Raw genomic sequence first — 13,760 nt, forward strand, 5'->3', positions numbered from 1 at the left:
GGTACTTTGTCCAATTGACCCAATTCTTTTGGCCAAACTTAAGTTTTTGTCTGGATGCTTTTAACTTCTACCCAAATACCTTTGAGCAAACTCCACTTTTTTTTCCCACTTGTCTCAATACTTGGAGACTTTGAAGTATTTAAACAGATTAGGTGACCACCACATGTGTTCCCATGAGGCAGCGGTGGTGGCATTTTTCCAGACAGGCAGGGAAGGATGTAATGGAGGTGGTACGGGTGAGGAGTTTGACTGGTCCTGGTTGTGCGCCCCCCCCCCAGCCCCCGCCCTACCTCTCCTTTATCTCCTCTCACCGGAGCTGTCTGGATGGACAGAAGCAGCCTCCCCAAATCCTTGACTCTGGATCTGGAGCTCCACCTGAACAGGATGAAGTAAGTACTCTTTTCTGTGATTATATATGATAATAGTACTTGAGATACTTACAAAATATTGAGATGTGGTATTTGAGCGGTATATACATTCTGTACTAAGAGCATCATCACAATATGAGGATCCATTCATTGATTTTGTTCTGTTATGTTGTAAACTAAATTGACCGTAGATGTATCATGAAAAAATATTTTTTTAATATACTGTATATATACCCAAAAATCAATTAAAATGCATTGCCAGTGATGCAATTGGCGGAAATAAAATGTGTCCTAACATATACATGGTTATTTTGTAGACACGATTCATCTTCAAATTAGTATAAAAGTGTGGAAATTTATAAACTGCAACAATGATCTGCGATCAGTCGCTTACCGGGCCACACAGACAGAGTAGGGGGGAAATCTTTATTTTATTTTTTCCCTTTCCCATACAAAACATCATCAATGAATGGTTACTGGTCCACAAAATATCTATACCACCATGGAACAGTCCCTGGCGGACCAAAGTCCAAACAACTGAATGAGAATACATTTTATTATTTCCGCCATGTCATTCTCAGTGTGCCGGAAATGTCGCTGGTCAACATGACATATAAAAGATAAAATACTGAAAAAATCAGTAAGAGGTTAAAGGAGATGATAGGCTGAATCAGCATTTTTCTATCCCTCCACAGTGGGTTATTTGAAAATTACTTATCAGCATTTTATTTATCCCCTCCACAGTGGGTGATGTGAAAATTACTTAAATGTTTTACGCCATGTAGCTTTAATTGTTGTCACCATGTTTGTGATATACTTGCATTTCAACAAATTGTTGGCCATTCACTCAAAATTCAAAGACTCAAGGTAACTTTCCCGCATGCTAATTCTGTTAGCTAGTTGGGTAGACGGCTCCCTAACTGTAACGCAATCCTATTCCACAACAAAGGCTGGAATTCTTAATTGTACAAGTGAAGTCACATATATATCCCCCCCCCCCCCCCCACCACCGCTTTCGTCTTCACATGACATTTCCTGGCAAAGTGTGATTGGCCTCTTGTTTCTCTTTTCTCCCTGACCAAAAAAAAAAAGTCTATTGAGCCTGTTGTGATGTTTGTGCGTGCCTCCATGTTGCCTGGAGGCAACCTCTCTGCGACCACTCGGCCTCTTTTTGCACGCTTTGTTGCATCAAAAAGCAAAACTGACGTTATTTAGAAAAGTCATATTAAGGGAAATGTACATAAATTTTTGGATTTATCTACAGGTATTTTCTTTGCCGTATCCCAACCATTTGATAGGTGCACTACTGCCACCAAATGATCTGGAGCTTGCCAAAAATCACGCCTATACTCTTCAATAGACGCGCGTCGCTGTTTATTTTAAATCGTATTACTTCCAAAACAAAATAACATTTGTCGTACATTAGTAGTGGCCAAATTTGGGCACATTCACTTTTGCCAAAATAGTGTGTATTTTAATCATCAACAAAGAATAATCGAGCAAGAAAGTATCTGTACAAAACTGATTACGCTGTATTTTAATACAGTAAATCAATGCAGTGGTGAAGGTTTAAAAAAAAAAAAAGGGTCCTAATGAATGTGTTAATGCGCGCAAAGAACAAGTTGAGGTTCTTTTCAGGCCAAGAGAATAAATTAGGGGAGGGGGAAACTACTGGGGAAACGCTCCTTAATGGGAAGTTTTCTGGGATAATGCTGAGTTCAAAGAACTAAACGACATTAAATCTGATCTTGTCAGTCACTCAGTAGGGCTGAGTTTTCAGTTCACGCCTCCTGAGGACTTTTACGACCAATTAAAATTCATCGCACACACTGGGCTACTGAATTAAGATACAAAGAACGTATTGCTTTAGTGGTTTGTTGGTGTTTGTGAGTCCAACTATTATATCACCAATACATGTCAGGAAAAATGTAAAATATTGGCTAACATGAAAACATTTTCATAAAAAATGTTTGCAATCTTGTTGTCTTCAGACAGGCGCGTCTCTCCGTCATGTTGGCCGCCCTCACTCTCCTTGTTCTACCATTGTCCTCGACCACCCAGCCCAATCCAGGTAAAATGACGTGAAGGAATCAATCCACAGAGTCAAAAAAGGCAACGTACATCACGCCCAATCACGCGTGGGCACATACACTATGACATGCTCATGTGATTACCCCTTTTGCCAAAGGTCCATGGTAAAATGCCACAGTGCATAATGGGAAAATAGACATCTACAAATAATCGACATAGTCAAAAAATATATCGCCCACAGCATGCAAAACAACAAAAAACAGAATGATTGGGATCGGAATAATCCTCACCATTCTGCAGGATGGAATTGAACACATCTTGAAATAATCCACAGAGTAAAAAAAAAAAGCCATGGCTTGCATGATAACACATTATTAATGCAATGACTAATCTTCCAGTTATTACACCACCTTGAACAATTGAAATTAACAGAGCAACTGGAAATAACTCGGAGCGAAAAAAAAAAAAAGTCCACAGATGCTTGGCCATGCACGGCAATATAGACTTCTCACCTCATGAATGCGATCACGTCTCTTGCCACTTATTCACCATTGCCGATAACTGCCACCTTGCACAATAGAAATAGAGCGACTGAAAATCATCCCCAGAGTTAAAAAAGTTCACACCATCCTCGGTCACTCGGTGCGCTGTAATGTAACATAAATAATGCAATTACTCCTCTTTGGAATTAACAGTGAGAACAACCACCTTGCATAGAAAAAAATAAACACAGCACATACAAATAATACAAACAGTTAAAAAAGTCAACAGACACTTGGTTATGCATTGGCAATGTGCTGTCATGTCATCCTTTCACCACTTATTTGTGATAACCACCACGTTGCACAGTAAAAATAAAGACAAACATATGTAGTCCAAAAGAAAACAAACATGTTTTTCCTTGCAGATGACGCAAACCTCCTACAAGTGACCATCACGTCCGGCCCAAAAACTACAGGCGAGCTGGGTGCCACACTGACATTGCCGTGTCTGGTGTCCCTGGCCCGTCCGCCACCCGGCCTGGTCACCAACGGCCGGCGCGCCGCCCTTTCTCTGCCTCATGTCAGGTGGAGCTTGGTTGGACATGACGACGATAAGGAAACCGAGATTCTGGTGGCCCGTGGCGACAGCGTGCAGGTGAGCGAGGTCTATCGGGGCCGAGCCTCGCTACCGCATTACGCCGTCTCCCCCGCTAACCCGACGCTCCGGCTGGAGGGGCTAAGGCACAGTGACGCCGGCGAATACCGGTGCCATGTACAGCAGGGACTCGACCACGGCCATGATGTCACGCAGGTCCAAGTCAAAGGTCAAATACAGGCTAAAATAACCACGCTATAAAACAAACAGAACTATTGAGGATAACCCAGTCAACCGATACGCAGGTTTGGTGTTCCATCATGGGGATCTGTTGAGAAGTCCCCATGCCTTCACCTTTGAGCGGGCCCGCGAGGCTTGTGTGGAGATCGGGGCCCAGATGGCCATGCCGGAGCAGCTTGAGGCGGCTTACCACAGCGGGTATGAGCACTGCAACCCAGGTTGGCTCTCTGACCGCTCAGTTCGGTAAGTAGGAGGCAAATCCACTCTAAACCAGTTTGAAACCCGGTTGAAACAATTTCAAAACCACTGTAAATCATGTGTTAAACTTATTTCAAATACGTACAACCACTTTGACAACGTATGAAATCGACGTCAAACCAATTTCAAGTTTTGTCATAAAAGCAATTGGAATCGGTTTAAAACATGAAATCACTGTGAAATCTTTGTCAAACCAAATTAATTTGAAACATGTGTAGTTAATTTGAAATCTGTGTAAAGCAAATATTAAATATGCGTAGAGCAATTTCAAATTGTTAAAATCTGAAAAACTAACCAATTAGAAATCAATTTAAAGTTGGTGCAAAATCAGTTTGAAATCAAGTAAAAAAAAATCCATGTGTAATTACTTTAAAATCCCTGTAAAACCTATTTCAAATCAATTTGAAATCTGTGGAGAAAAACAATTTGGAATCATTTTGAATCTGTGCAAAAGCATTTTGAAACCAGTTTCAATGAGTGTGAAATGAATTTCAAATCTGTGTGATTGTGAATAATTTTAAAATTAGTTTAAAATCCATCCAAATCAATTGGAAATCACTTGGAAACCCATTTGACACCAGCCCTTCTTGTCAGGTATGCAGTACAGAAGCCAAGAGAGGACTGCTTGGGCGTCATGGAAGGTCTTCCAGGAGTGAGGACCTTTGGAACGTTGGAGCCTCAGCAGCTCTTTGATGTCTACTGTTTTGTGGCCCACACCGCAGGTCTTTATTCGATTGGATACTTTTCACATTCAAATGAAAATCCATTTCCATGACAAATATTTCCACAAATCCATATCCACCAGGTGAGGTGTTCCATGGCTCGGCCCCCCGTGGTTTTACCTTTGGGGAGGCCAAAGCGTACTGCCTGAGTGAAGGTGCCGAGCTAGCCACCCTCGCCCAACTGTATGCAGCCCGGAACGACGGACTGAGCCACTGTGGCTCAGGGTGGCTGAAGGACGGCAGCGTGCGCCACCCCATGGCCACCACTGGGGGGCGCTGTGGGAAGGAACCAGGAAACAAGACGGACTTCCCCGAAGCTCACAGCCGCCAAGATGTCTACTGCTTCAGAAGTATATATTTTTTTAAAAAGCATTTCAAGTCTTTTCAGTCACAGTAATGTGATCTTTACTTTCCAGTTATTCATGACGACCGTCACTTTGCACAAAATAAACAAGTCCATACTCTCCTAGTGTGGTCCTGACTGACAACAAATGTCTATTTTTCCTCCAATGTCAATGATCTCTACACTTCATCTGCGCTTTTTCCTCTCACCACTGAGCCAAAGCGTGTCACCCATCTTCTCTCCACAGCGGAAACAAACGCTGGAAGTGAGGAGGTTCAAACACTCCATTCTGTCACGCAAGGCCCGCTGAAGACCGAGTCCTGGACTTCAGTTGATCCCCAGTTGGCGCCTGAGCTTTTAATGCCAAAGGCAATGTTTGGATCAGAGGACCTCAGCAGCCCCTCGGAAGAACATCAGAACACTTCTACTGCTGATGCTAGTAGCGGAAACATGGCTTTGACGTCATCTCACATTGAAGAACCAAGGTCCTTCTCCACAGTGTCGCCCACTTTAGAGAACAACAAAACATTTGAAGATCATCCACAATCTGGAGAGGCGATCCGAATGACCGACTCCTTGGTTACTACGGAAACCAACGCCATCACCTCCACTGAACCACCTTTGGAATCAAGTAAGTCATTCAAACTGCTTCACACCTCTGTTGCATGGAGTCCACCATCTCCGTAAGATGTTAATTGTTGTACAAGATCAGGATTTTCCGACTACATTATAATCTTCTCTTTTATGAGCAGTTGATAGGTGCCAGAAGTTGGAGGACTCTGTGCAACAGAGAAGTGAAGCATTTTTCAGAAACAATGCTGATACAGAAAAATATTAGTTGAACAAATCATAGTAAAGCAAGTGCAGTTTAACAGAAGTGGTTATCTGGACAGGTGAAGCGCTTTCTGCTGTGCTGTCCGTCACGCCAGGGACACCTGTGATCCAGACAGTTGAGGTCGTCACAGTTACTGACTTCAGTTTTGACCGTACTCCCCCTCCCTTGACCTTAGCCTCTGGGATTCCATCTAGCTCCACATATACCTTCATCTCAGACAGTATGGGACACCTGGAAGCTGTTCAACATACCACAGACAAAGATGGAGACAAAGCTAAAACTGAAACCCCTGCCAAAGCATCCAGTGACTGGTCTGGAGAAAGTCCAGAAGCAAAACCGGAATCTGCATCAAATTTGACGGACTCACCGGACCACCACACTGATCCCAGAACACCTCCTCCGTCGGAGACTATTTCTTCCCCACTGCAGGAGTCTGGATTCCTTATGGAGTCCAACAATCCACTTCCTGTTGCATGGAATGAAGCTACTCGCACCACCCGAAGACCAGAGGGAGGACAAGCGAAGACTGGCACTGATGTAGTCTCTGTTCAAAAATGTTCTGGGTGTCACCTTAAAGATCAAACCATGGAGGCCGTAACCGATCCGACTGTGGTCAGGGAAGAGCCCACATTGGCCATGGCTGCCAAACAGGAAGTCATCCAAGGTAACATGCTGTCAATTAAATGACATTTAAAAATTAATCAATAAACTAAATATCACTAAACTCAAACTAAAGAATACCCCTCATTTAGTGGTGCATGTCTTTTTATGCATGAAGTAACGGCGCCCTCTAGTGGTAAAGTTCCTCAAATCCATAACCTTTGGATTTGAGACACTCAATGCCCACAAAATTGCAGTGTTTTTGTTCCGCTGCAACTGTAACAGAACACAGGAATCACCCTACCTAGTACGCTCTACTAATGAATTGTTCTTTGCAGACCTGTGCGGGCAGAGTCCATGCTTGAATGGCGGCACATGCCTAGAAGGAGACGCGCCCAAGTGCGTCTGCCTGCCCGGTTACGGCGGCGCCTCCTGCCAGTCAGGTAAGGAAGGTCCTCCCCACCTGAATGTGAACGTCTCACCCGTATTGCTTCTCACCCTGCAGATTTGAAGGCGTGTGAGGCCAGCTGGGAGAAGTTCCAAAGCTTCTGCTATCATCATGTAAACGCGCGGCAAAGCTGGGAGGGGGCAGAACAACACTGTCGGACCATTGGCGGACACCTCATGTCCATCATGACCCCTGAGGAGCAACATCACATCAACGGTAAAGGATGAATCGATTTGTAAAGAGAGGCATTTAGGAGGTCATTTAAAATGGCTGCCTCAAACCAAAATGGCTGACTGCGTCTTTTCGTGAGAAGCTTCTTTGGGACTTTTTCATCTTGACAAATTCCAAATTGCCAAGGGAAGATGGCAATATTCATATTGCGACATAAAACTGCTTTTGATACTGATTTTGAAAAAAAATGCCTGGGTGCTCCCTAACCAACAAGGGTCCTTGGAAATGACCCTAAGATGGATATTTAAAAACCACAATGTCAGACTTCTTCTGTCTTTTGGGGAATAGCTTTTTGAGACTTTGTCACGTCTGTACTCATGATATACAGGCCTACCAAAATTCATGTTGCTACGTGAAAATAGCTTAAGAGACACAAATGTGCGTTATGTAAGTGAAAGAGATAAATGAAACATGCCCTCCCACATCCTTGACATAGAGCTTGATGTAGTAGATCTGTTCCATTGTTTAAATGGACACCAGAAGCTTTTCTCTATCTGGAGAGAGAAATTCTACCTGGAAATCGGTTCGACACATCTTCCGCTTGCGCATTCCTCCGTTTCACGCTTCGCGACCTCCAAAGTGACGACGTTGTTTTGGAAGTGTTGTTGATGAGACACAACATCAGTCTTTAATGTTTCTTGGATGTGGTCGGTGTTTGGTCTGTACCCCAGGAAACTCAAGATTGCATCTGACTGTCTGCTATGACTCAATTGTCACCATGGAGGTCTTAAGAGTTACTCAGGAAATTCTCCTTTTTAAGAACTTTTGGTGCATTGCAACTGGTCACATGTTAGCTGAGTCTCAGTAACCTTGTGAACTTGATAACATGGTAATGCTAATGCTCACTGACTGTCAATCCATACTCAGGTTGCTGTCCTGATCATGTTAGCATAACAGTTGTTTTCTAGTTAGTCATTTGATCAAAGAAAAAAAATTACCAACAAGGAAATACAGAATGAGAAATCTAAGGGGTCAGGAGGGGAAAAAAACCAACAACTCTAGACTTAAGCTTCTACACAGAACGCTTTTACCTTGAAGTGCTTTCTCTATCCTGGTAGCAATTTTGCTAAATGCTAGCATGTGGACGTTAGCATTTTATCTACATGCTGTATGTCAGCATACCAACTGAGAGCATGTTAGCATGATACTATAATTCACTCTGTCATCCAAATTTCCATTATTTTGACCTTAGATAAATACCGAGAATATCAGTGGATCGGACTGAACGACAAAACCATCGAGGGAGACTTCCGCTGGTCCGACGGGAACCTTCTGGTGAGGACGTTTTCATCCATTGACGCTTTCCTGTAAGATCTGCCTGTGACGTAGATGTTCTTTCTGCCCCAGATCTACGACAACTGGAACAGAGGGCAGCCCGACAGTTACTTCCTGTCCGGCGAGGACTGTGCCGCCATGGTTTGGCACGACGGCGGGCGCTGGAGCGACGTGCCCTGCAACTATCATCTTTCTTTCACATGCAAGAAGGGCCTTTGTGAGTGGCTCAACTACAAAGAAATAAATTATTCGATGAACCAATGATTTAATTTAAATGGAAAAATCTAAATACAGGTACAAAAATATCAGTTGGGAATGAAAAATTGTTTATTATATTGATGATTTAAAAATTATTAACAATAAGTTCCTTCCGAATTATTTAAATCAATAATTAAATAATTACTGATATTAAATGTTTACTGAATGTAAAATTCTTATCGATGTATCAATTATTTCTGTAATAGAAAAAAACAAACTAACCAATTATTTAATTAGATAAATAGATATTAAATTTGTAAGATCAAAATTTATACGGGTGGTAAAAAAATTTATTTTATGAATATAATTATTTGCAATAAATCAATGAACAAATGCTATAATGAAAGAAAAAAAATATCAAATCAAAAATAGACTTTTGAATGAACAATGTTTAGGAAAAATAGTTAAAGGAAGATGGCAAATATTTTATATTTTTACTGCTCATGCATGTTGTCCACCAGCATCCTGTGGGGAGCCTCCTGCGGTTCCAAACGCCATGCCGTTTGGGAAGACGCGGACACACTATGAGACCTTCGCCAAGGTACGCTACCGCTGCCACGCGGGCTTCATGCAGAAGCTGAACCCCATCATCAGCTGCCTGCCCGACGGCCGCTGGGAGGAGCCCTTGATCATGTGCCTGCCAGGTAAACAACACTTTGGACAAGTACTGGTGCTAATATTAGGTTGATGCACACACACACACACACACATATCATGCCCGTTTCAGCTGCTTCACCTGCAGGCCACCGGTTCAGTTCAACTGCTCGCCCCCTCTCCGAGGAGGCGGAAGAGGTCACCCCGGCGGTCATCACGGAGATCCACGCTCAAAGCAGCTCTCTGCTCTCAGCACATTAAGAAGAACGTCACATCTTCCACACTGAAACTAACCTTAGGTTTCTGCCTAAAAAGCACTGTAACCCAAATGCTACGGTCGAGTTACATCAACGAGCAATTTTAGCGTCGCTGTCATTGATGAACGGTGTTTGGGGTTTTTGTTCACGAAAAGTGGTGTATTTTATTAAAGCAAATATGGTGGGGCATTTGTGCTTTAATTCTTATCTCTGTGTGGTTTTATTTTACAACCGATGGGCAAGCAAAAAAAATACTGAAAGTGTGTTTGTAAAATAATGTATTTGATATAATTTATACATACAAGTTTATATATTTTTAGAGCGAAATATTATCACACAGACATACACACATGTATATGTGTGTGAATATATATATATTTATATGTATAATATGAGATAAAACGGCTACAGAATATTAATCGTGTCTCAGCTTCAGAAAACAGGTGAACTGTTTTCATATTATTGTAAAGAAATCTTTGGACTTTACATCGCCTTTAATGAATGAGACATCTGAATAAAAACATAAATCGGATTGATACATTTTGAGGAAACAGTTTGAGCGTGATACAGCTTAAATGAATGCAACAAATCTTACAGGACTCCATCAAATGATCAGAATCATTATTAGGCTTCTGAAAAGGTGTAAATGCTCAATCGGCCGGATTATGAAATGGAGCGGCCCCCTGCTACGAGGAGAAGACTTCTGACTACCTATAGCAATAAGCTCCATAAAGGTGTGATGTATTATCGGGGAACCCAAAAGAGCGCACTCCGGATTCGGGGATGCCTCCGCAGCGCGCCCTAGGAGTGCCAATGGGGAAGCGCACGCTGCCGTCACGCAGCCAGCCGCCATCACATCGGTCATAGCCTCGGAAATGCCAGGCGGCGTACAGTTGGCCCACCAACGCCAGCTCGGCGCCCCGACGGCCACACACCCGCCCGGCCTGCTCCAGAGAGAATGCGCCCGGGATGTAGAAGACGGAACCTGTAACAGCACATGAGGGGAAATGGATTGTTTCCAAGGATGAAAGTACGAAAAAACAAGTTTATTTATTTATGCTTGCCCAAGAAACAACGTTCTGAAAAAAATAAAATAAAATCTGAAAATATATTTTCCGGGGGAAAAACACGTCTAAACTCACCTGCAGTCAAGGAGGTGAAACAGAATGCGTCGAAGCGGTCTCTGTTTTTGTCTTTGGGGGAGTAGCTGCGAATACCTGGATGCCTTTGGGCCCCACAGGCTGGGCGAGGGTTGATGATGGGGTAGCGGACGCTTCCATCCTGGAGCCATCCCGCTTTGCACCAGTCCAGACCCTCCGTCCAGGCTGCACCAAATAACATGTAAACTCCATTCTTTCCATAAAAAGCCCCTTTCACAGCGCCTTTCCCAACAAACTGCCTCATCAGAGGTGAACCAACGATTTAGGTAATTGCTTTCAACCCAAACAACTGTGACCTGTGAGTGTCAGGTTGGACAGTAGGCCGTGAGAAGTCGGCTTTGGTGGCCACTGTGAAAGGGGCTAAACTTTCTAAAACAAGACATTGCCGTTGCAGCTTTCTGCATTCAGATAATTACGTTTGTGATGACGATTGCATTCAACACAAACACCCAAGCTGATTTCTATTAGCATATGTTAGCATTAAAGGGTAAGTCGCCTCCAACAATTTCTTAACAATATGTTCTATGTGGCCCCACTAGTCCATATTGCAGTTGGGGCATATGGAATAAGCAGCAAAATCTATTTCTGGCGGCGGCCATTTTGCCACCTGCTGTTGACTGAAAATGACATCACGGTAGGTCGAGGCTCAGGTAACGACCAATCACGGCTCACCTGTTTCCTGAGTTTGGCCATGTGACATGCACACGTTCTTGTTTATATTGTCTGTCTGCATATGTTGCTAGAGTTTGTGTTTGAATATTAGTTCTTGAAAGTTAGCCTGTCTATGGCTTTTTCCATCAAGTGTTAGCATTAAGCTAGTTACGTGGTTTGGTTAGAATTCACCACGTGTTGTTTTCTGTTTAGTTTTACAGCAAACTACAACTTGTTGTCTAAATTCACTTCACATGAGAGGCTCTGGAAGGTAAGAACATGGGTTCAATGTGGGGGGGAAAAAAAACCAGTGATAGGCCATAAATAATACCTCGGTAGAGTTGCTCATAGGAGGCAAGTGTGCCGTCCTGTTCCTCACACGCCACTTCGGCCTCATGGAACGTCATCCTGTAACGGCCTTTATGACTCTGATACGGAAAAACCACACCTGAAGACAAGAAGCCCGCGACAATCAGTCAACAATAGAGGAAGCTCACCAGGGCTCTGATCAGTGGTGTGCAGTCAGTCTTTTTTTTTTTTTAAACAAGCATTTTTGTTATTATTTCACACATACCCACTGAAGGACCAGGTCCAAAACTCACTGCCTCCCACCGCCTTACCTTCAATCCTGAGCGTGACCACCACACTCTCATCCTCAATGTCGTTGATGAGCTCGCATCGGTATCTGCCGCCGTCTCGCAGTTGCAGTCCGCCGAGCTGCAGGGAGGCGTCCATGTTATGGGCCCGACGCAGGGATGCCCGTGGGCCGAGCCGGCCGTGCTGCCTGAAGGCATGAGCGTTGGAAATCATAACGATGTTCTCCGGGCCCACGTGTCCCGGTTCCAGCTTGGTCCACTTGACCTTGTAGTGGTCAGGCTTATTCTTCAGGATGCACGGTAACGTAACGTTCTCGCCCCGACGGCCGACAATCTCGGCGTAAACGGGTGGCTCAAGGAGGTACTTCAGCTTGGAGGGGGATGTCGAGGGGGATGGGATATTATGGGCTATGAAGGAGAATTAAAGCAGATTTATTGCTTGTTACTACCCACATCTGGAACACTTTAATGTGAAATGTTATCACTGGGCGAACGGGAATTAACATCGTGGTAATTATCAACCACCATTTTTTATATTGAAACGTAACCATGTCAGACAAAAGAAAAATAAGAATAATTGACAGCTTGTGCAATGTGCTCAATGTGATAGCTGGAGGCGTACTCAGTACCAGCGGTAAGATAAATTACTCCCAAATCTCATCTCATTCATCATCTTATGACAATGTACCCGAGAGCAGAGTCACAGAGCAGGCCAGGCAGCTCACAAGAAGAACCAGGGAGGCACTCATGATGATGGAAAAGCCACGCGGTGTTCCTTCAAGTCACCTTTTGGCGCACAAACATTTGGTTTTTCTTTTACACAATAACAATGTTACAATTCGAGATTAACTCCAAGAACATACTGTATCTTACATGGTGAAGATTTCTGAAGAGGACTCTCGCTTAAGCCGTTCTATTTGTTGATGTTTCGTCCGTGTTGGCCCGAGTGTCGAGCTTTCTCTTTGACAAAATTATCTTGGGGAAAGGGATAGCTGGGTGCATTAATACAGATACATCGACATTATATATATAAACACCACATTCATAAAAGCATAAGTGGAAGAAAATGGTGAATGGATAGATGGATTAACGAACCATCTGCAAATCGTCATCTCAGTACAGATTTAATATTCAAAAAAACATGATCGTCTGACTTACCCCAAATACTTTGAGTCAAAAGTGGATTCCCTGTTGACAATTCAAATTGTGAGTGTTCAGCACTCCTCACGTATGTCGGTACACTGTCTCGCCCTGTCTCTCGCTTTCTCCTCATGCTGGTCATGTGGTCAAGCGAGCATCATTGTCATGCTCCAGATGTTAATGACTACCAGGGCGGGTTCGCGGCTTTTCTGTTGTGTTGTTGTGCCACTCAAACCAGAATATCGTTGAAGAACCATGAGACTACAGTCAGCTTTCTGACACCGGACAGCACTTTTAACACCACATTGCCTTGATAGCCCCAGAACATAATCAAACACTCCCGTTTGAGTGTTTAATTTCATGTCTGTAAAAATATTGTAGACCTGATGTGACTTGGCAGAAGTTCCCATTTTGTCTCTTCTAGGGCCATTCGCCCAGAAGATCTGTGACCTGTCAATGTATAGTGTGGCAAAATCCAGTCTTATCAGACACTCAGTTTTGATTTGAGACTTGACTGAGGCAAAATAAATAGACATTTGCCCTTCATTGAATTCTTAGCAGGAGTAATTGATGTTTTCTACGCCATGCAATTATGACATAACAGTCCATGTCCTATAGCAGGTTGAGCTCGCGGTTTATTGACATAGGTGGACAACAAGTGTGGACAACAAGCCTT

At 43.4% G+C, this 13,760-nt stretch overlaps 2 protein-coding genes across 3 annotated transcripts; one reads left to right on the plus strand and one right to left on the minus strand.

Moving 5' to 3' along the window:
* The first annotated feature begins 285 nt into the window (after window positions 1-285).
* Window positions 286-9,738, plus strand: bcan (brevican). The gene is made up of 14 exons (XM_086112628.1): window positions 286-389; window positions 2,360-2,439; window positions 3,307-3,705; window positions 3,782-3,959; window positions 4,569-4,696; window positions 4,780-5,046; window positions 5,287-5,670; window positions 5,933-6,538; window positions 6,813-6,917; window positions 6,980-7,138; window positions 8,346-8,428; window positions 8,501-8,645; window positions 9,148-9,330; window positions 9,414-9,738. Exons 1-14 carry the CDS (start codon window positions 325-327, stop codon window positions 9,539-9,541), a joined length of 2,910 nt encoding a protein of 969 aa, XP_085968754.1. The 5' UTR covers window positions 286-324; the 3' UTR covers window positions 9,542-9,738.
* A 70-nt stretch (window positions 9,739-9,808) lies between these two features.
* Window positions 9,809-13,633, minus strand: hapln2 (hyaluronan and proteoglycan link protein 2). Of its 2 annotated transcripts, XM_086112631.1 has the most exons (7): window positions 13,103-13,633; window positions 12,818-12,919; window positions 12,633-12,730; window positions 11,969-12,352; window positions 11,680-11,796; window positions 10,680-10,862; window positions 9,809-10,522 (listed from the first exon to the last, which is right to left on the minus strand). In XM_086112631.1, the coding sequence occupies exons 3-7, from the start codon at window positions 12,691-12,693 to the stop codon at window positions 10,245-10,247; spliced, it is 1,023 nt and encodes a 340-aa protein (XP_085968757.1). In that variant the 5' UTR covers window positions 12,694-12,730; window positions 12,818-12,919; window positions 13,103-13,633; the 3' UTR covers window positions 9,809-10,244. The 2 variants fall into 2 exon arrangements, with proteins under 2 accessions (XP_085968757.1, XP_085968756.1); XM_086112630.1 differs by having other exon boundaries at window positions 12,818-13,633.
* Between the last annotated feature and the right edge of the window lie 127 nt (window positions 13,634-13,760).

This window comes from Hippocampus guttulatus, chromosome 6 (genome assembly GCF_054856545.1).
Source record: "Hippocampus guttulatus isolate MCC_2025c chromosome 6, RoL_Hgut_1.0, whole genome shotgun sequence".
Lineage (NCBI taxonomy): Eukaryota > Metazoa > Chordata > Actinopteri > Syngnathiformes > Syngnathidae > Hippocampus > Hippocampus guttulatus.

Coding starts and splice junctions, on each gene's coding strand:
- hapln2 (XM_086112631.1), bottom strand. CDS start 12,693: ATGAGTGCCTCCCTGGTTCTTCTTGTGAGCTGCCTGGCCTGCTCTGTG. Junction 11,797..11,968: donor GGTCACGCTCAGGATTGAAG/GTAAGGCGGTGG, acceptor TCTTGTCTTCAG/GTGTGGTTTTTCCGTATCAG. Junction 10,523..10,679: donor TTTCACCTCCTTGACTGCAG/GTGAGTTTAGAC, acceptor GTGCTGTTACAG/GTTCCGTCTTCTACATCCCG.
- bcan (XM_086112628.1), top strand. CDS start 325: ATGGACAGAAGCAGCCTCCCCAAATCCTTGACTCTGGATCTGGAGCTC. Junction 3,960..4,568: donor CTCTCTGACCGCTCAGTTCG/GTAAGTAGGAGG, acceptor CCTTCTTGTCAG/GTATGCAGTACAGAAGCCAA. Junction 5,047..5,286: donor AGATGTCTACTGCTTCAGAA/GTATATATTTTT, acceptor TTCTCTCCACAG/CGGAAACAAACGCTGGAAGT.